Source organism: Oreochromis aureus, linkage group 13 (genome assembly GCF_013358895.1).
Source record: "Oreochromis aureus strain Israel breed Guangdong linkage group 13, ZZ_aureus, whole genome shotgun sequence".
Lineage (NCBI taxonomy): Eukaryota > Metazoa > Chordata > Actinopteri > Cichliformes > Cichlidae > Oreochromis > Oreochromis aureus.
Window position 1 is genome coordinate 2,451,537 of NC_052954.1, and position 20,860 is coordinate 2,472,396.

Below are 20,860 nucleotides of genomic sequence, written 5' to 3' on the forward strand. Positions count from 1 at the left end.
TGGCATTCAACATGAGTCTGGAATTAAAGTTTCAATGTTACTAATAATATTTACATTTTTTAGCTGCACTGTTTTGCATCATTTGCAGTTTTTCCTGCCTAACTCTAGGATACTGGACCAGTTTTGCAGATGAAACTTAAGCTTAGTTCCAGGCTAACATGCACATTTGAGCTGTCTTACAGCAAAACAACTTTCAAAGATTTGTCTTAAAATGTAAAAGCTTCGATTCATTCTTCAGACAGACATGTTTAACTGTGGCTGAGCAGTATTTGTGAACGTAGCACAGACAGGTCTTTAGTAAATGATGCAACACAGCTAAAGGAACACCAGCAGACTAATCTATTCATCGCCACTTTTTAAAAAGATTTATGGGGTGCCAGTGAAACAACTGTTCACAACAGTTCATTTTTGAACAGTGGACGTCAGTTTTCCTGATGCTGCCAACCAATCAAAAAGAAGAACTTTCACCAGTGAACGAATGTACAGATGTTTCCATCAAGTGTTCATGAAGCTGTGATGCCGAGGGTGAACGACAGAAAGGAGAAGTTTTAATCAAAGCCTGTGTGAACATATGCTTTAGGGTTTACCACCATCGCTGCCCTTTGGAACGATGCAGCTTCTAATTCAGGATTTTTCTCAGTTGTACATTCAGTATCAGGAAAATACTGGCTTACAACTTTGTAATAGTGAAGTCACAGTAAGTTATATTCCTGTTAAGAGCCTGAGTCATTTTGGACCTTCAATACACATATTAAACAGATATGTAGGACTGCTTACTTCCATTTGTGCAATATCTCTAAAATTAGATCCTGTCCCAGAGTGACACAAAAAACTAGTTAACTTATTTATTATTTAAGAATAAGTTTCGTTTAAGAAAAGCTTCTTCAGTTCTAAGAGCAACTGGTGGAGAGTCCCAGATTTCTGCCCTGTGAGAGTGTCCCCAAGGGGTTCATGGACCCCCTAATGATCCTCTACCTAATCACACAAACCAAGGTATGAAAGCAGGTCTAGGTCACAATCAGCCAAGGTTTCGGGTGAACCCACTGTGAGACCTAGCCCCACTGTGATTTACTGAGGTCAGATGGCCCAGGATGTGAGTGGGCGTTAAGGCATCTTGGAAGGATCTCAGAACTGGATTATAGATGGCAGACAGTTGGTGTCGTAAGCCACCGCCTCTGTTCAAAGATGGTCGTTCACAGTGGACATAGATGCTTCGTTCACTCCTGTTTCAAACCATCTTTCTTCTCTGTCCAAAATGTGGACATTGGCATCCTTGAAAGAGTGACCTTTGACCTTTAGATGCAGATGGACCGCTGAGTCTTGTCCCTTCGAGGTGACTCTTCTATGTTGTGCCATGTGTTTATGAAGTGGCTGATTGACTTCTCGAATGTAGCGGTCTGGGCATTCCTCGCTGCACTGATGCTGCGACTGACTGAGGACCTTCACAGACATATAGCATATACATGCAATACATCTGGATTAGTCTGACAGGAGTGAATGAGTCTGCTTTCTCCAGCACTGGTAAATGTACAGGAAATGCTGCACAGCTGGTTACAACCAGAGCTGTAAATGGGTCCATTGATGAGCTCTCTTGATTTTTTTAATTAATTAATTTATTTTAAATAAAACATGATTATTTATTGACACATTCAAGAAGTTTACATTACATCATATGGCTTTAATAATATACCAAAGGTATACAGCTCTGATTTTGGTCATTCAGGCGCAACAATCACAATTTAACATTTTATAAAAAAAAATTGGAATGATGATAAGACTATCTGTGCTTTATTTGCACAAAAGAAGATCTTTGATCATTGTAAACATACTTCCATCACTGGAAACTCTTTCGGAGCAGACAGAAAGGTGCCGTTCGCAAGGAGGGGTCAAATTATGAGGGTGCTGTAAATGGCACTATCATACTGGTTAATTAGCTCAACCACCAAGCAGTAATGCACGTTTTGCTTTTGAGAGTGCCTCCAATGATTTAGCGGTTAACACATTCACTTGGAAAGCAAAATGTTGCAGGTTCAATCTCAGCTGAAGACAAAACTGCCTTGGGAAATCAGGAAAGGCATCCAGCACAAAGCTGCCGGTCTGTGGTGCCCTTTGATGGTGAACGAGCAGCTGAAAGTGGCTTTGCCAACATTTTCGATCATAGCCCAGAACATGTGAGTTGCAGCGCTAACACAGGATCCGCTTCAAATGTAAAACAAAGCAAGACAAAGATTCATCCGTTCTCCTCTGCTTATCCTTGTCAGAGAAAGATATATGAAATTGAGGCATAGTGGCAACCTTTAAATTGCCCAAACACACTGAAATTTTAAAAGCATCATTTTGGCTAATGAACATGTTAGTGACTGTGGATCTGTGTGGCACTCTGCAGCTGGACATAAGAACAAGTTTAAAGTGAGAGAAAGAAGAAAATTCACACTCCCACCAGCACAGTTACAGCTTGGCTCAGAGATCTTCTGCAGCTTGTTTCCACTTGCTCTTCAGTCTCTGCATTGTTCCACTATAACAAAGCTCTGTGCCACCTGCTCCTCCTCTGCTGGGCCAGCGTTCTCGTCTCCAGGACCGCCTGGATCTCCTTCCCGCTGCCTCTGGGTGTCTGCTGTACTGTCGGCCGAAGGCGAGGGCTGACACTCGGCGGGCTGCTCGTTCGTCACTGTTGCGTCACACTGTTGTGGTCTTGTGTGTGCGCTGTCGTCATGACTCAGCGCTGAAGCTTTTCCCATCACTGGCTTCCTGAGGCTTCTCTTCTTTGTCTCTCCCTCTGTGTTTGCTTTTCTTATTTGTTTCCTCCGGTCTTTGTTTGTGTTGTCTCCCTCTTTTCTTGTTGTCTCATGTTCACTTTCCTGCACGCGCACTTGTCCCATCCTCTCCGCCAACCCTCTCAGCTCCTGCTCCTCCTCTTCCACGGAGCTGAGAGAGGAAAGCTCTGACTTGACCGCACTCTCATCTTGTGGCCCTGCGAAAATCAGTGTGTTTCAGTTAAATGCTGGAGGCTGTTAGGGCATCCTTGGAGCAAATGACATATTTTGTTGTATTCTGAGTGTGTGTGAGTGCGTGTTACCAGTGTTGTGCTGTGTTGGAGGCTGTGCTGTGGCTCCTGCTCTGAGTGTGATGTGGAGGGAAATGGCCTGGGGGCCACTGAGCTCATCCTCCACTCTGCTTCTGCGGGTGTCACTGCCGGTGTCCCCTGGAGCACCTGCCCCTCCACTGTTCACTGTTCCACTGTTCCGGCCGTTACCATGTCTGCCTCTCCGATTGCCGTCCAAACTTTGCTGAGCTTTGCCGTCGTCGTTGGTAATGAGCACAGCTGCGACAGCAGTGCAGGGATTTTCAGTGCAGTCTGTCTTGGGCAGGTCAGCGGCACTCACAGCTTTAGTGCTGCTGCAGACTTTGTGGGGCTTGTCTGGAAGCAGGGGCCGGCCCCTGATGGCCAGGTCAGGGTAGGTCCTCTGCATCTCCATAATAGATGGATCTACACTGCAGAGGTGGTAATGCTGAGGCTTAGGCTGGGGGGTTGTTACAAGCCTCGTGTCCAAGTACAGTACCTGGCAAACAGAACACGTGATTTAGTATTGTAACCCTAACATTTAGCTCACAGGCTGGCCTCTTAATGTTCACAACACAATACTTTATTTTATGCTCTTCTGACTGTCAGCAAGATGTCTGAAGCACCTCAACAGTCTGCCTTCAGGGCTGAGGAGCTTCAGCTAAATGGAACTGGTAAACGCCTTTCTGCTCTACCTGAGCATGCAAAGCACTTTTTTCTATGCCTGTGCTTTCTAACATTCACACACATTTACTGTGCTGCTTGTATCTGAGATATTCACTCCTCTCTTCACTGCAGATGGCCCATTGCGTCTGTCCATTTTCCAAAAATATGATATTGGATCTGAAAGCGGACTTAAACCACCGATCTTATGGTTGTTTTTGTTTTTCCTGCCTTTTCCCAGGGTCTGTTTCTTCCTCATCACTACACGCTACTTTCTTATCTGGGTTAAAGGCTTCCCCTTCGTGTATTAAACACAGCTGATAGCTAAAAGCTTAGTTGATAGATATCATATGTAGCCATTATTTTAAAAAATGTCTGTTTTTTTTAATATAACATGTGATTGGCATTTTAAAAGAAATAATGTGTTCATGCCACTCACTGAAATATCTTACATACAGGCTGCCTTATTTTAGGCTTACAGTATTTTCCGCACTATAAGGCGCACTTAAAATCCTTTAATTTTCTCAAAAATCTACAGTGCGCCTTATGTATGAATTCTGGTTGTGCTTACTGACCTCGAACCGATGTTATGTGGTATACAGCGCAAGAATCTGTCAAAAATGTTTTAGTACGACTTTGGAAAGCTACAAAGCTGCACTGCCTGATGGATTGTTTGAGCATTACGGCTATGGTAGTCAGGAGCCTCGCGAGGTAATCTGGGTCCTAAACTCCGTCCTTCAGGTCCCAAAGTCAAACAAACACTGCAGCATCACTGAGAGATAAAAACTGTCTAAATTCTTTCATCTTTAATAAAATGATCAGCGTTGCTGCTTTACCAGGTGTAACAATTAAGTTTAACATCCAGGCATCCATGAAAATAGAATTTATTACATTTAACGAAATTATAAGTTAGCAGGAAGTTAGCTCGCTAGCTTCCATCGCTAGATTTCTGAAAAATTTAAACGTACAGCTCTGCTATCACTTCCAACATAAATGAAGACAGAAAACTAAACAGCAGTGACGTTTGTAGGGTTACTGAAGTTGGACTAGCTGCTATATAATGATTTGCTACTGGATTGCTAGTGACCAGTGTTGGGACTAACGTGTTATTAAGTAATGCGTTACAGTAACTACGTTATTATTGTGGTAACGAGCACGGTAACTAGTTATTATGCCAAAACCAGGAACGCGTTACTCGTTACTGGGATTTAGACAGGCTCGTTATTCGTTACTTCGTGTGGTGGCTATCGTGGAGCTTCCACAGATTCAGTAACATTAGCAAGTGGTGGAGGCCAGCAGGTGGATGAAGGAAAAGGGAGGCAAGAGGAGAGACCCGAAGCGGCCGCCGGTCCGAGTGTCAGGTGAACTGAACTTCAGGTAAGAAGTTATGACCTGCAGTCTATCTGGGTCAGATATAAACCAAGTTTAGGTGGAGTTTATTTTCAAGTTGTTGACTTTTTTCGTATCATGCGTGCTAGCTAGCATGACGGAGTTTCTATACAGCTGGGTGGGTGCTATGTTACTGATGTTGAACTTTATTTTATTCATACGGTTAATTATTAGAGTTGCCAACCGTCCTGTAAAAAACAGAATCGTCTCGTATTCAGAGAAAATATTACGCGTTTCGTATTGAAGTGAAAATGAACACAGTTTGTCCCGTAATTCAGCTACAATGAAAAAGACACAAAGCTGGAGTTATTCTGTGTCTTTGCTGCACAGCTGCCTCTTCTCCTCTCATTCTCTCCTGTTTCTACTTCAATCATGAAACTGATCAATGATCAGCTGATCGGCTTTTCTCTCTTGTTTATTTGTCGCCCACTTTGCGCCAGAAAGAGGAAACCAGCGGAGGTCGCGCTAAACAACAGCAGCACGTTTAAGCTTGATCAGCTGTTGTTAGAATTTATTTAATATTAATTTCTAGTATCAGCTGATGTTTGCTGGAGCCACAGCTGTAAAGCTGCTGGTCATGATATCGGTTTGGTTATCTGGTGAGAGGGAAACATGCAGATGAAACCAGGAGATGTCCTTACTGAATCATCAGAGCTGAACAGGTGATGGAGAAACAGGTTTACCTTTTAGGTGACATGAATGAGTTGAAGGGAAGTTATGAACTGTTTCTGAGAGACAAATAACACCAGGATCCTTTTCTAAGTAGCTGACAGCTGGTAACTGTGCAGGGGCGGGTCTAGCAAAGTTATGCCAGGGGTCCATGTAGGGCATTAACAGGGAAAGGGGGGGACAAAGAAATACTTTTCTTTCTTATTCTCATTTAAAATGTCTAACTTTTAATAAATAATTATCTGAGTCTTACAACAAACGATTGATAGATTGATACATATATACCATCAGAACAGTGTACATCACTGTCACAACAGTGTTTATTTTCATTCAAAGGCTTTATGATTTTTCCTATAATGGTGGGCGGTCTCTAGTCAAAATGCCCGGACGATTGTTTTGTCCCAGTCCAGCTCTGTATGCAGCTCATCTGCAGTCTGGTGTTACCTACATCTTCCTATTCAGAAGGCAGAATTTCCGAGTTCTGAGTACAATCAAAAGCACCACGACTGCAGTTTTTGTGTTGGATGTAAAAAGCAGGCTAGAATCATGGCGGCGGTCAACGACGGTCCAGGCGTGGGATTTCTCTCGTGGAATTGTGCACATTATTTTTTCCTTTCCAGGGCTCGCAAAATCGCTAGCCCGACATCCCGGGGCTAGCGATTTTTCCAGTCGGGCTACCAAAATCTATCTCAGCCCTGCCCGTCGGGCTATCATAGGAAGGGAAAATATATGTCAATGCTTTTGCATTCTTTCGAAAATGTAGCTGAGTAATTATGTCATTGGCATCGATGAGCCACTACCAATATGTGACATATTGAAATCGTGTTTGGATTTGTGCTTGTTTTTTGCTTTCACTTTCACTTTGCGATCGCGCGAACGGTGTGTAGAGAGCGGCAGCACTGATTGGTGAGTGACAATTAATTGCGCACCAATTCCTCTGACATCGTCTTATCACTCATTAGCTTACTATTCAAACGTGACAAGTGAAATCTCCCACAGCAAGCTTAAACATGTGAGAGGTTGATTGCGCAGAGAATCGCTGACCGTTATGTAAGTACGTGTGTAAAAGCAGCAGGATTTACGCCGGTATTTTAGTTCTGCTGAGCCAAATAAGACAGGTCAGGGTGAAGAAGGGGCAGCCAAATAAAAGCCTACCACAAAACGGAAAAGTTATGACAAATCAGACTATGAGGCAAAAAGAAAGCTCAGCTTTTTTGGTTTCATGGACAAAAGAATTTCTGTGGCTGGAATATGACGAGCTAAATAACATGATGTTCTGCCAGGTGTGTCGTGAGTTTCATTTCATTTGAGTCGACAAGCGCCTTTGTAACTGGGACCAGTAATTTGAAGAAAGACCCCATCAGAACCCATGAGAAATGCAAGAAATGCATTATTGCTCAGTCTGCAATATCTTTCCCAGAACAAACAGCAATTGGAAAAAACATACTAAAAATAAACCAAGCACAAGCAGAAGTCCTGAAAAATCTTTCCAAAGCGTACTATGTTGCAAAAAGTGAACTACCATTGTCAAAATGTAGCAGTCTTTGCAAACTTCAAAAAGCAAATGGCCTCGATCTTGGTTCCACTTTCCCCTTACCCTTGACTTCAGTGGAAATTTCAGATTCAGGATCTGACACAGACTGATTCATGTTCTACACAGTTCTTACAAGTTCATAGAAATTTCTGTTCAATTAGAACAAAGTATTTGAGTTGATGACTGTGATTTTTATACAGTTGTTGTGATTTGTATTTTAACAACTTTCTGATTAATTTTTGTTTCCGTTACAATATTATACTTTAATGTATAATATTGTAAAGGAAACAAAACATTAAAAAATTGCTCTCTTTTTATTCGGCTACTTAAATTTATTTTGGGCTACCAAAACTGAAGAGTGCCTGCCCGAAGCTACTACCAGAGATTTTGAAATTTTATGAGCCTTGCTTTCTATTGGTAGGTGGCACAGTGCACTTGTGGCAAGTAAGCAAGCTAGAAGACTGGCACTCTTGCTGGGTATCCAGTAGAGCTGGGCGATATAAGATTTTTTCATATCACGATATGTTTTTTTCATTTCAGGCGATAACGATATATATCACGATATAAGCCAAATAACTATATTTGTAAGATTTAAATGTGCCGTTGCTCACAAGTAAAATGTGAAATAATTAGCAGCTTGTTTTAATTAAAATATTTATTTCCCATAATAAGTTCAACAGGGTAGATGTACTTAAGGAACATGAGACTTCAGTTTCAGATAAAGGCAAATATTGTAAACTACACAAAAGGCAGCCGCTAAAGCGTTTAAGTTTCAAAATAGAACAAACAAAACAGACCACTAAATTGTCAATTCCACTTAGAAACAAAATTTTAATTCTAAAAATAAATCTTAGGTCGTTTTACAGAAGAACAGACAAAATTGACTAACTTTTGTCAATATCAAATAAACTGAGAACTAAAAGGAAATTCTCAGGCTACGTCCACACGTACACGGGTATTTTTGAAAACGGAGATTTTCCGTTTTCGTTTTAAAAAATAATCCCGTCCACACGTAAACGCAGAAATGAAGGAAAACGCTGCTAGGAACATGCCAAAGCAACAGGTGGCGATATATTCCTAACCGTGTAGAAATGTTGGCCAATCAGAAGTCTAGAAGCCTCGGTAGGAAATAGTAAACAAAGATGGGGCATAGAAACAGAACCGAGTCATATGTGTGGAGGGACAGTAACTATGTGTGTATATGTAAGCATTTAAACACTGCAGAGAGTACAATTAACAGTAACAGTATTGTAGAAATTCATTTCACCGAAACAATAACGTGGCGCACAGTGTGACGCCAAAAAGGCGCACACCTTTGACGCCATGCTTTCTCCGTTTTTCTTGTCCACACGTAAATGCAAAACGGAGTTTTCAAAATATCCACCCTGGCAGGCGTTTTTAGAAATCTCCGTTTTCAGTGACTGAAAACGCCGCTTACGTGTGGATTTAAAGGTGCAAACGCATAGAAAAATCTGCGTTTTCAAAAATACCCGGTGCGTGTGGGCGTAGCATCAATCTCTCCTTGTTGTATAGCTTAGCTTTTCAAACAGTTTTAACAGTTACTTTAGTCTGACAAAAGCCGAATGACGAATTAGCGCTTTCAGTCAGAGATTGAGCATGCACCGGTTTATTGTATTTCCAGACTTGCTTTCGGCACAATTTACAGTGCGCTACTCTGTTTTTGTCAGACTTGAAATAGCGAAATACCTTCACACTACGGAACTTCTGTGGCCCTTCCGCTTTGACAATCTCTCCAGCATTGGAACCATCATCTGTTTTTTTTCTTGGTAACCTTCGCCACGCTCTCGGTTGATTTTCTCTAGTCGGCAAACTCATTTCCTTCATTACCTGGGCGGCCCGGCTGCAAAAAAAATACACATATGTGCGCCTTTGGGGCTCGTGCTGTACGTAACAAGTCATGTGACGTGACGCTGCGGCTGTGATTGGTTCGGCTCTGCGCTACTTAATTTGGATTGGCTGTTCTTTTTTTTTTTTTTTTTTTTTAAGAGGACAAGAGAGATGAGGTCTATCGCAATAGTTTAATTTTTCTATCGAGAAAAAGTTATTTCGCAATACATATCGTTATCGTTTTATCGCCCAGCTCTAGTATCCAGTTACGGAAGCAACACATTAACAAGAGAATTCTGAGTAAAACCAAAGTTACTTTCCCTAGTAACTCGTTACTTTGAAAGTAACGAGTAACTAGAAGTAACTGAGTTACTTTTGATAGAAGTAACTAGTAATGTAACTAAGTTACTAATTTAAAGTAACTTACCCAACACTGCTAGTGACACAGCTATGTTAGCATAACATTAGCACAGTGTAGCTGGAGGATGAACGCTAACTTTTTTCCCACTCGATAAAAGTTAACGTGAAGGTTCCCGATGGTTAGGGACAAATGCAATCGCATGGCAGGATGCTGTAAACGGACCAAACTTCAGTCAGGAGAACAACTGAGATAATCCATCCACAATGAGGTTAGTCATTAATATACTGCAACAACATGGGAATAGAGCAGCTGCCAGAGAATTCAGCATTAATGAATCAATGGTACGGAAGTGGAGGAAGCAAGAAGAAAGAGTTGAGTAAAGTTTGCGCCAGTGCGCCTTATGGTCCGAAAAATATGGTATTTGTAGGGGCCTCTAGACAGTCTAAACCTATTGCTCTTCAAACCACGTTAGTATGGTGGTCCAGTGTTCCTTCTTTGTGTGTTAGACATCAGTCCATCTATTTCCCAGCTGTATTCCAGCCTCTACGTGTTGTATTCATGTAACATACATAATGCTGCTGAGTTTACTGATAAAAACAGATTCAGTTTAATCTCAAGCTAAATATGAGTTAGAAGAACTCATTAGAAGAACTATCCAAGTTCCCTTGGCATGCTGGAACACCGCATTCTACTGCCAGAGGTTTTCAAGAGTAAGGTCAGCTTTAATAAATAAGGCCTTAAATAGGCCAGAAGGGGCAGCAGACATGGGCAGCACAGTGGTGAAGTGATTAGCACTTATGTGTAACAGCTAAAGGCTCCTGGTTCAAAGCTGTGTGTAGTATGTGTTTGTGGTTTTAAATGTGCCAGTGTTAGATTTGTATTGTTTATTGTCATTTATGCTTAGAAATATTTACTCGTATATGCTTAGAAGTATATAATCATTTGTAGATTGAAAGAATGTCTCATCCTAGGAGGTCTGTAACAACTCTGTGTAGCATGAAGAGGGGAGTGCGTTCACTCCTCTTCAGAGTGTTCTGGCATAGATCACACACCTCCTAGGAGAGGTCGTATCTTCTCTTGCTGATATATGGTATAGCAAACACACGTATATCTGTTTGAGTCTAAGAGCCTTTTGTTTAGATAGACCACTAGACTCCTGGCACCAGCTTTGGGGAGTCTTCACAGGTTCACATTCTTACACACACACACACACACACACTTACAAAATCACAAGCAAGGTACTCTTTGTGTGTATGTATACGTCATATGTTAATGAACCTATGCATATTCATGTAACCTCAATAAAAGAGCAGTGTTACGGGAGAGCGGATGAGAGCAACTGGGGTCAAGCGAAGGAACGGCGTTTGTTCAGTTCTCTCCCGTGCACGTGAAACATAAAGAACTTTGCCTACTTCGTGTCTTGCTTGCTGTGTAATTACATTGTCTTCAACGTTCCAGCGAATAGGGTTAAGCTACAAACCTATCAACCAGTAGTGTGATGCATGTCCTGTGTGGAGAGATAGTTCGGTGTGGTTTCTAGTCTAAAGTGTCCACAGCATGAACACTGACACACGACTGCAGGGCTGCTGAAGTTGAGCAGAAAAAACCAAAATGTGGAAACGTGATGGCGCTTAGAACTCGACCTGAGGGTGGCTGTGTGTAACTGCGTGGATTTACCATGTTACCCACAGGACACTGCCTCAGCCTGAGACAGGCAGACTGTGATTTATCATCAGCTCCTGAAGATGGCCTTTCTGTTGGCAAGAATGAATAGCTAATGAAGTCGCTGCCATTACACTTCAATCCTGTGGAGCTGCAGATATTCAATAAAGTCAAACAGGTGGAAGCAGCAAACCCAACTTTAGCTCCAGCTAATGTTTGTCAGACACATTCGGCTATTGTTTCTTGCCAGCATCGTGAAAACCACCAGAGATGGTACATGTGCTGGCAGCCTGTGCTGGTGCTGAACGCTGGGAAAAGCCTAATACTGAGACCCTCCCTCGGTTAAAGAAAAATACCTGACCCTACTTTTTTAAATGCTTGGCTTTCAGGCTTCTCTGAGATGTGCTGGTGCATGAATGTTAAAATGTCACAGCATAAAACAGTGAGAACTGGCACCCTCAGCAAGCTTCATTCATAAACAGGGAACTGAGCTGATTCTAATGTAGTTTAGTTATTAAGCTTTGTCAGTCGCCGTTATATCAAATATCGTGTGGGTGCTTATTTTAAACTGAAAGAACTTGTTTTAAAGAATGCACACAGTATCATGTGTCTTCAGTCGGTCTCTTTATAGCACTTTGTCAGGCTCTGGAATGGCTCTAGGAAAAGCTTCAGGTTTAATTTCAGGAAGCAGCAGCAGGGTTTGATGCAGCAGCTACCTCTTTTTTATCCACCTCCGTCTTCTTTTCCTCCTTGTCCTCTGTTTGTTCCGTTGCCGTCTTGTTTTCCGTGCATTCAGTCATTTTCACAGCTTGCTCTCTTCTCTGAAGAACATCGAGCCACTCCTGTAAAGTAAGACAATCACTGTCACGTGGTGGTCATGAAACCCAACCGATCTAGCGTGACCTCTGACCTGGCGTCTGTGTCACCAGCACATACTCTCCCAACAGCCAGTCCTGTGTCAGGCTGCAGCCTGATCTGTGCTTCCTAGAGTTTCCAAAAGTAGGCTGAGGCTGCTGAGGGATTTCCCATGATGCATTAATGATTTCTCTTCTGCCCACCTCTCATCACTAACGATGTATTTATTGTATGCTGTTATGTTTTATTAAAAATCTGATTTAACTTAATTGAATAATGCTTCAATGATAATAATTAATATATTCTTTGTATACTTTGTTTTTCAGAAAAAAAAATCTGTGCAGAAAGTCCAACATAACCAAGAGGACACATGGAAGAAATAGATGAAAGGAACACGGAAAAAGAGGAAGAAGACATTAAAGCTGCAAACAGCGATGATAGGGTCGTCACACTAGCAGATGAGTGTGGGTGCTGAGCTGGCCTGCCTGTAGTCCAGACCTATGACCAGCTGAGAACAGGAGCATTGATCCCTGACTCTTGGTGGCGCTGTCACTTGGTGTTCGCTCGCTTTGTGGTAGAGTATCACTTCCTGTTCCTGCTCAAACACAGTGGTGTTTCTGAGTAGCTTTTCTGCTTAGCAATTTAATTTAAATCTTTTGATACATCCCTTTTTCATAGTATAATCTTAACGTGCTTCATCTGAATCACCCTTTCTGTGTACTCACTACCTAATTTATAGCCAAAGTATTCACTCACTGTCTCTTTACTGTTTCGCTAGCTTAGCTTAGCTCGTAGCCGACTCGTTAGCACCATGGCTACTTCACCTGTCCCTCCTGCACTTTCCTGCCCATTGTGTCAGATGTTTAGTTACTCCTCGGCCTCCTTTAGCAGTAATGATACCTGTAACAAATGTAGCATATTTGCAGCTCTGGAGGCCAGGATTACTGAATTGGAGACTCGGCCGCACCCTTCATTCACCCGTAGCTAGCCAGGCCCCTGTAGCTGGTGCAGCCGAAGATAGCGTGAGGCCCCGCTAGCTGTTCCCCGGCAGACCCCAAGCAGCTGGGGAAAGAGGGCGGCTGGGTGACGGTGAGGAGGAAGCATAGTCTTAAACTGAAGCCCAGGTACACCACCAACCTGTTCATGTGTCTAACTGTTTTTCCCCACTCGGCGACACACCGCCCGGGGTCAAACTCTGGTAATTGGCGATTCTGTTCTCAGACATGTGAAGCTAGAGACACCGCAACCATAGTCAATTGCCTTCCAGGGGCCAGAGCAGGCGACATTGAAGGAAATTTAAAACTGCTGGCTAAGGGTAAACGTAAATACAGTAAGATCATAATTCACGTCGGCAGTAATGACACCCGGTTACGCCAATCGGAGGTCACTAAAATCAATATTGAATCGGTGTGTAACTTTGCCAAAACAATGTCGGACTCTGTAGTTTTCTCTGGTCCCTCCCCAATCAGACCAGGAGTGACATGTTTAGCCGCATGTTCTCCTTAAATTGCTGGCTGTCTGAGTGGTGTCCCAGAAACGATGTGGGCTTCATAGATAATTGGCAAACCTTCTGGAGGAAACCTGGTCTTGTTAGGAGAGGACGGCATCCATCCCACTTTGGATGGAGCAGCTCTCATTTCTAGAAATATGGACCAATTTATTAAACTCCCCAAAATATGACTATCCAGAGTTGGGACCAGGAAGCAGAGTTGCAGTCTTACACGCCTCTCTGCAGCTTCTCTCCTCCTGCTACCCCCCCAAAAACCCATCTCCAATGAGACTGTGTCAGCTCCCAAAATGACAAAAAACAAACTAAAAACCAGCAACAAACAACTTAAACATAAAAAAATCACAAAGAAAGAACAATACAGTATCCACATCTGAACCAAAGAGTAAAACAGTGAAATGTGGATTATTAAATATTAGGTCTCTCTCCTCCAAGTCTCTGTTAGTACATGACTTAATAATTGATCAACAAATCGATTTACTCTGCCTTACAGAAACCTGGTTGCAGCAGGATGATTATGTTAGTTTAAATGAATCAACACCCCGAGTCATTCTAACTACCAGAAACCTCGAAGCACAGGCCGAGGGGCGGTGTGGCAGCAATTTTTCACACCAGCCTATTAATTAACGAAAGACCAAGACAGACTTTTAATTCATTTGAAAGCCTGATGCTTGGCCTCGTCCAACCCAGCTATAAAACTCAGAAACCAGTCTTACTTGTTATTATCTATCGTCCACCTGGGCCTTACACAGAGTTTCTCTCTGATTTCTCAGACTTTTTATCTGATTTAGTGCTCAGCTCAGATAAAATAATTATTGTGGGTGATTTTAACATCCATGTAGATGCTAAAAATGACAGCCTCAACATCGCATTTAATCTGTTATTAGACTCAATTGGCTTCTCTCAAAATGTAAAAGAACCCACCCACCACTTTAATCACACTCTAGATCTTGTTTTAACATATGGCATAGAAACTGAACATTTAACAGTGTTTCCTGAAAACCCTCTGCTGTCTGATCATTTCCTGATAACATTTACATTTACAATAATTGATTACACAGCAGTGGAGAGTAGACTTTATCACAGTAGATGTCTTTCTGAAAGTGCTGTAACTAAGTTTAAGAATATAATCCACCCACTGTTATCATCTTCAATGCCCTGTACCAACATAGAGCAGAGCAGCTATCTGAACGCTACTCCAACAGAGGTCGATTATCTTGTTAATAATTTTACCTCCTCACTACGTATGACTCTGGATACTGTAGCTCCTGTGAAAACTAAGGCCTCAAATCCAAGTCCCTGACTCCGTGGTATAATTCTCAAACACGTAGCCTAAAGCAGATAACTCGTAAGCTGGAGAGGAAATGGCGTGTCACAAATTTAGAGGATCATCATTTAGCCTGGAGAAATAGTTTGCTACTTTATAAGAAAGCCCTCCGCAGCCAGAACATCTTACTATTCGTCACTGATTGAAGAAAATAAGAACAACCCCAGGTTTCTCTTCAGCACTGTAGCCAGGCTGACAAACAGTCAGAGCTCTACTGAGCCAACAATCCCTTTAACGTTAACTAGTAATGACTTCATGAACTTCTTCACAAATAAAATTTTTATCATTAGAGAAAAATTACCAATAATCATCCCACAGATGTAATATTATCTACAGCTACTTTTAGTACCATCGATGTTAAGTTAGACTCTTTTCTCCAATTGATCTTTCTGAGTTAACTTCAATAATTAATTCCTCCAAACCATCAACGTGTCTTTTAGACCCCATTCCTACAAAACTGCTCAAAGAAGTCCTGCCATTAATTAATTCTTCGATCTTAAATATGATCAACCTATCTCTAATAATCGGCTATGTACCACAGGCCTTCAAGCTGGCTGTAGTTAAACCTTTACTTAAAAACCATCTCTAGACCCAGCTGTCTTAGCTAATTATAGGCCAATCTCCAACCTTCCTTTCATATCAAACATCCTTGAAAGAGTAGTTGTCAAACAGCTAACAGATCATCTGCAGAGGAATGGCTTATTTGAAGAGTTTCAGTCAGGTTTCAGAGCTCATCACAGCACAGAAACAGCTTTAGTGAAGGTTACAAATGATCTTCTTATGGCCTCTGACAGTGGACTCATCTCTGTGCTTGTCCTGCTAGACCTCAGTGCAGCGTTTGATACTGTTGATCATAATATCCTATTAGAGCGATTAGAACATGCTGTAGGTATTACAGGTACTGTACTGCAGTGGTTTGTATCATATCTATCTAATAGACTCCAATTTGTTCAAGTAAATGGAGAGTCCTCTTCACACACTAAGGTCAATTATGGTGTTCCACAGGGTTCAGTGCTAGGACCAATTCTATTTACATTATACATGCTTCCCCTAGGCAGCATCATTAGAAGACATAGCATACATTTTCACTGCTATGCAGATGACACGCAGCTCTGTCTATCCATGAAGCCAGGTAACACACACCAATTAGTTAAACTGCAGGAATGTCTTAAAGACATAAAGACCTGGATGGCCGCTAACTTTCTGCTTCTTAATTCAGATCAAACTGAGGTTATTGTACTCGGCCCTGAAAATCTTAGAAATATGGTATCTAAGCAGATTCTTACTCTGGATGGCATTACCTTGGCCTCCAGTAACACTGTGAGGAACCTTGAGTCATTTTTGACCAGGACATGTCCTTCAATGCACATATTAAACAAATATGTAAGACTGCTTTCTTCCATTTGCGCAACATCTCTAAAATTAGAAATATCCTGTTTCAGAGTGATGCTGAAAAACTAGTTCATGCATTTATTACTTCCAGGCTGGACTACTGTAATTCTTTATTATCAGGATGTCCTAAAACTCACTGAAAAGCCTTCAGCTGATCCAAAATGCTGCAGCAAGAGTCCTGACAGGGACTAGAAAGAGAGAGCAGATTTCTCCTGTTTTGGCTTCCTTCATTGGCTTCCTGTTAAATCCAGAATTGAATTCAAAATCCTGCTCCTCACATACAAGGTCTTAAATAATCAGGCCCCATCTTATCTTAATGACCTTGTAGTACCATATCACCCTATTAGAGCACTTCGCTCTCGCTCTGCAGGCTTACTTGTTGTTCCTAGAGTATTTAAAAGTAGAATGGGAGGCAGAGCCTTCAGTTTTCAGGCCCCTCTTCTGTGGAACCAGCTTCCAGTTTGGATTCGGGAGACAGACACTATCTCTACTTTCAAGATTAGGCTTAAAACTTTCCTTTTGCTAAAGCATATAGTTAGGGCTGGACCAGGTGACCCTGAATCCTCCCTTAGTTATGCTGCAATAGACGTAGGCTGCCGGGGATTCCCATGATGCATTGAGTTTTTCCTTCCAGTCACCTTTCTCACTCACTATGTGTTAATAGACCTCTCTGCATCGAATCATATCTGTTATTAATCTCTGTCTCTCTTCCACAGCATGTCTTTCATCCTGTTTTACTTCTTTCACCCCAACCGGTCGCAGCAGATGGCCCCGCCCCTCCCTGAGCGTGGTTCTGCCGGAGGTTTCTTCCTGTTAAAAGGGAGTTTTTCCTTCCCACTGTCGCCAAAGTGCTTGCTCATAGGGGTCATATGATTGTTGGGTTTTTCTCTGTATTTATTATTGTGCTATCTACTGTACAATATAAAGCGCCTTGAGGCGACTTTTGTTGTGATTTGGCGCTATATAAATAAAATTGAATTGAATTGAATTGAATTGAATCTGGAGCATCATGAAAGCAGAAACAGGACAAAGCAGAGACAGGACTGCTGAGCAGCTGGAGTCCTTTATCAGACAAGAGCGACATCATTCCTCTCCCAGACGTCCAATCGCTGCTCTTCTCTGATCAGACGTTTACAGACTGTAGTTAAAAGACGGGGGATTCTGCACTGTGGGAAACTTTTTTTTTACCATTCAATTCAGAATGAGCTCATATTTTATCTTGATATGTTTCTATGTTCTATTATTCATGAAATGTGGGTTTATGAGGTTTGCAAATCACTGCATTCTGGTTTTAGCTATATTCTACACAGCTACACAACTTTTTCAAAATTGGGTTGAATTTGGCAGCATGGATCCATTTTGTAACAACCTGCATTCAACAGTTGTTATACTAGGATTCATGACTTTATTCAGAGCAAAGTATAAAACATGACACTTCCTCCTCACACTGCTGAGAATTAGAATGTAAATGTGCCAAAGCTGAGACTTTGAGCAACCATGAAAAGTCAGTCATTTAGTATTTCATGGTGACACACTAAATAAGCCAAGGTACCACCGCTTAATCTAAACTCACAGCTTCCAAAAAAGGGGCGAAATTAAAAAAGGGGGATAATTTAAGGGAAATGATCAGAGGAGCAGGGCTCTGATCCAGGAACCAGGTTTCACTCTCAGCTCTGAGTTTGTTAACTGTGAGATGAGGAAAAGACAAAGAGTTAACCTCAACTCTGCATCAGTCACTGTGGTACTAAACCTGCTGGCTGGCAGGTTTTCTTTAACAAATTAGGAGTTTCTCCCTGACTCCGCCTTCCTGCTGCAGCTGAACCAGCTGACAGACACCCCTGTTCATAAAGTCGCTTTCACAGAATTTATGTTTTTACAAATGTTGAAATCTTAGTTAGATGTTAGTTATTTTTCTTTTTAACAAGTGCTTTTATAATCAATCAGTCATCAGTGTAAGCGCAGAGACAGCACTCACATCAGGGATTTATTATAGTCTCTGTGAGTCTGTGCACAGTAACACAGCTGTCACACTGTCAGCCAGTTTACTGTTTAAATAAAAATGATCTGTGGAAAGCTTCAGGTCCCATTACACTGTGGTCCTGTCAGGTTACGATGAATAATTTTAAAATCCAATGCAAAATAAGGATTTCAGCTTCATCGGATGAATGACGAGCGCAAAATGTATAAAAATGATATGTTCTGTCAATGATGGTGACGGAGTGGTCTGAGCTGGTTAACGTTAAGTTAAGCTCCACCGTCCACAATTACACCAGTTCATATCCTTCAGTCCACTGGATTCTGCTCTTTATTTGACTGGTCTCCCCTTCAAGGCGGGCGCTCTGTGCATCTCTGAAGCTTTTCAGGAACTCTTGTTTTTTTAAGGTCACAGCAAATATGCTTTTATCTCAGTTATGTTTATGCTACAGCTTAGCAGACTGCTGAGGCTCAATAATATCCCACGGACTCTGGTCACCAAATTGCTGTTATATTCTTGGCATTGTTTCATTTCTGTGTGTGTGGCATCAAAATCATTTGAAAATTGGACTGGTACTCATCTAGCACCGTTCTACTCAGCTGAGTATCATTCACCCGGGCACACACACATTCATCCAGCACTGTTATCTGTGTCAAAGCCCTTCTAACACTCACACACACTCACATCGGGGCAACTTGAATTCAGTATCTTGCCCAAGGATGTGTCAGCAGGTGGACTGGAGGAGTCAGGAATGGAGGAATGATTACCTACTGTACACGCTGAGTACAGCTGCCCAGCCCTACAAACTTACCACAGTGGCTTAAAAGAAACAAAAAACAATTGATGTGATATTCTGTAACATGACTGATGAGACTATTACTAACATGAAACATGGTCATACCTGTGGTCTCAGCTGATCCTCCTGAAGTTCCAGGAAGTGGTTACATTCCACTCTGGCCAAGAGCAGCTCAAAACCAACGAGCATAGCTTTGTCTGCATTAACATCCTCACTGAGCCTGTACTCACTGAAATGCACCAAACAGAACAGAGACATAAAGTGATGAGGAGAGCAGAACCACAGACGACTGGGGTGGCTGCAGCTCTGCGGGTAGAGCGGGTCATTACTGATCGGAAGGTTGATGCCTCGATCCCTGTCTGCATGCCAGTTATTCTTGGGCAAGACACTCCAGGTTGGACTCTGATGCATCATAGTGCAAATCTTAGAAAGCGCTTAAGTACAGATAGTGTGCAAAATCTGAACTCAGGTTTCCATTTGGTCTCAAGAACCTTTGTAAGAAAAGTGATCGTATGAAAGTCAAGTCAAAGAACCTCAGCTGACCAAAGTGTGTGCTGGAAGGTAATAAAATAAAATATATATATAAATATATATTTTTCAAAAATCACACTGTCTCCACCTGCCTGTGCTGTGTTTTGGGGTCATGACATACATAATATATGAACAAGTTGAGTGTTTTGAAACTTTAAGAATAAGACATGAAAACATTCTTGGGAAATTTTTGGAATGCTTTGTATACACGTTGTGCCACCAGGCGTTTACATTTGGAATTAAAATGGTAAATGAACTGGACTTTTCTATTCTGAGCACTCAAACTGCTCTCTACTACAAGCCTCACTCAGTCACACACACAGACCTGAGCACCAGTGTAACATTAACACACACACATCACTTTGGGATCTTGTCCATTTAACCCGCTCTACCTCCTGAGCCACAGCCACCCTAAAGAGTCTATGTTTGTCCTGACAAAGAGCAGTGTAAAGCTGGGGCCATTCCTTGTGGATTAATGTCTACAGTTTGTGCTCACTCTTGCTCTGGTTCTTACCATTGTTTGGGGTCTGTATGAGGCACATAACCAATAGAGGCCAGGACGGACTGTATGGTAGAATTGCTGAAAACTGGCTCAAGACAGTAAACAAATGGACCTGTAAATGTCTGAAAGAGATGCAGAAAACACAAACACAGTTCATCTGTTAGTACACAGGCTCAGTGATTATTCAGGGTCACTTCCGTTTGGCCTGACACAGCTGTGAGCAGGTCATGATGTAAGGAGAAAAAAGAAAAGCGTCACTGGGCTGTTATGTGTCCACTCACTGCTACACGAGCAGATGTTGTAACACGGTGTGGTTGTAAACTGACATCAACAGTCAAAGTGTAACATATAAAACCAGTATGATGTGTACTCCTATACAGAGCCGCTGTGCGGGAAACGCGGCGCGTCTTCTGACCTTTAGTGTCCTGATTTCCTTCTTCCAGGGCTGTAGGAACAGGTTGACGCACAGAGTTTCCAGCACTTCTGAGGCTCTGATGAAGGCGGACAGGTGTTTCCTGAAGTCGCGCTGAGCCTCACAGCGCTCAGTCACAGCCTGGTAAAAAGGGAACATTGTGAAAGTCCCGCCGATCTCCGCCTCGCTCAGTAGATACTGAGCCGCCTTCTTCAGCAGCTGGGGGTCGCGGCACGGCCCGACCTCTGCACGCTCCTCCAGGTAACACTTGACATAGTCCGCGTACACGTCCCCGCGGGAAGGAGCTGGCTCTACTGCTCCGGTACCGTCCTTCATGACCGCCACAGCGACGAGCCCCACCACCTCGAACTAACGA

At 42.3% G+C, this 20,860-nt stretch overlaps 1 protein-coding gene across 1 annotated transcript; it reads right to left on the bottom strand.

Moving 5' to 3' along the window:
- Positions 1–1,617: 1,617 nt before the first annotated feature.
- On the bottom strand, positions 1,618–20,852 carry LOC116333033. The gene is made up of 6 exons (XM_031756156.2): positions 20,488–20,852; positions 20,085–20,194; positions 19,145–19,268; positions 11,904–12,029; positions 3,077–3,560; positions 1,618–2,971 (listed from the first exon to the last, which is right to left on the bottom strand). The coding sequence occupies exons 1-6, from the start codon at positions 20,818–20,820 to the stop codon at positions 2,496–2,498; spliced, it is 1,653 nt and encodes a 550-aa protein (XP_031612016.1). The 5' UTR covers positions 20,821–20,852; the 3' UTR covers positions 1,618–2,495.
- Positions 20,853–20,860: the final 8 nt, after the last annotated feature.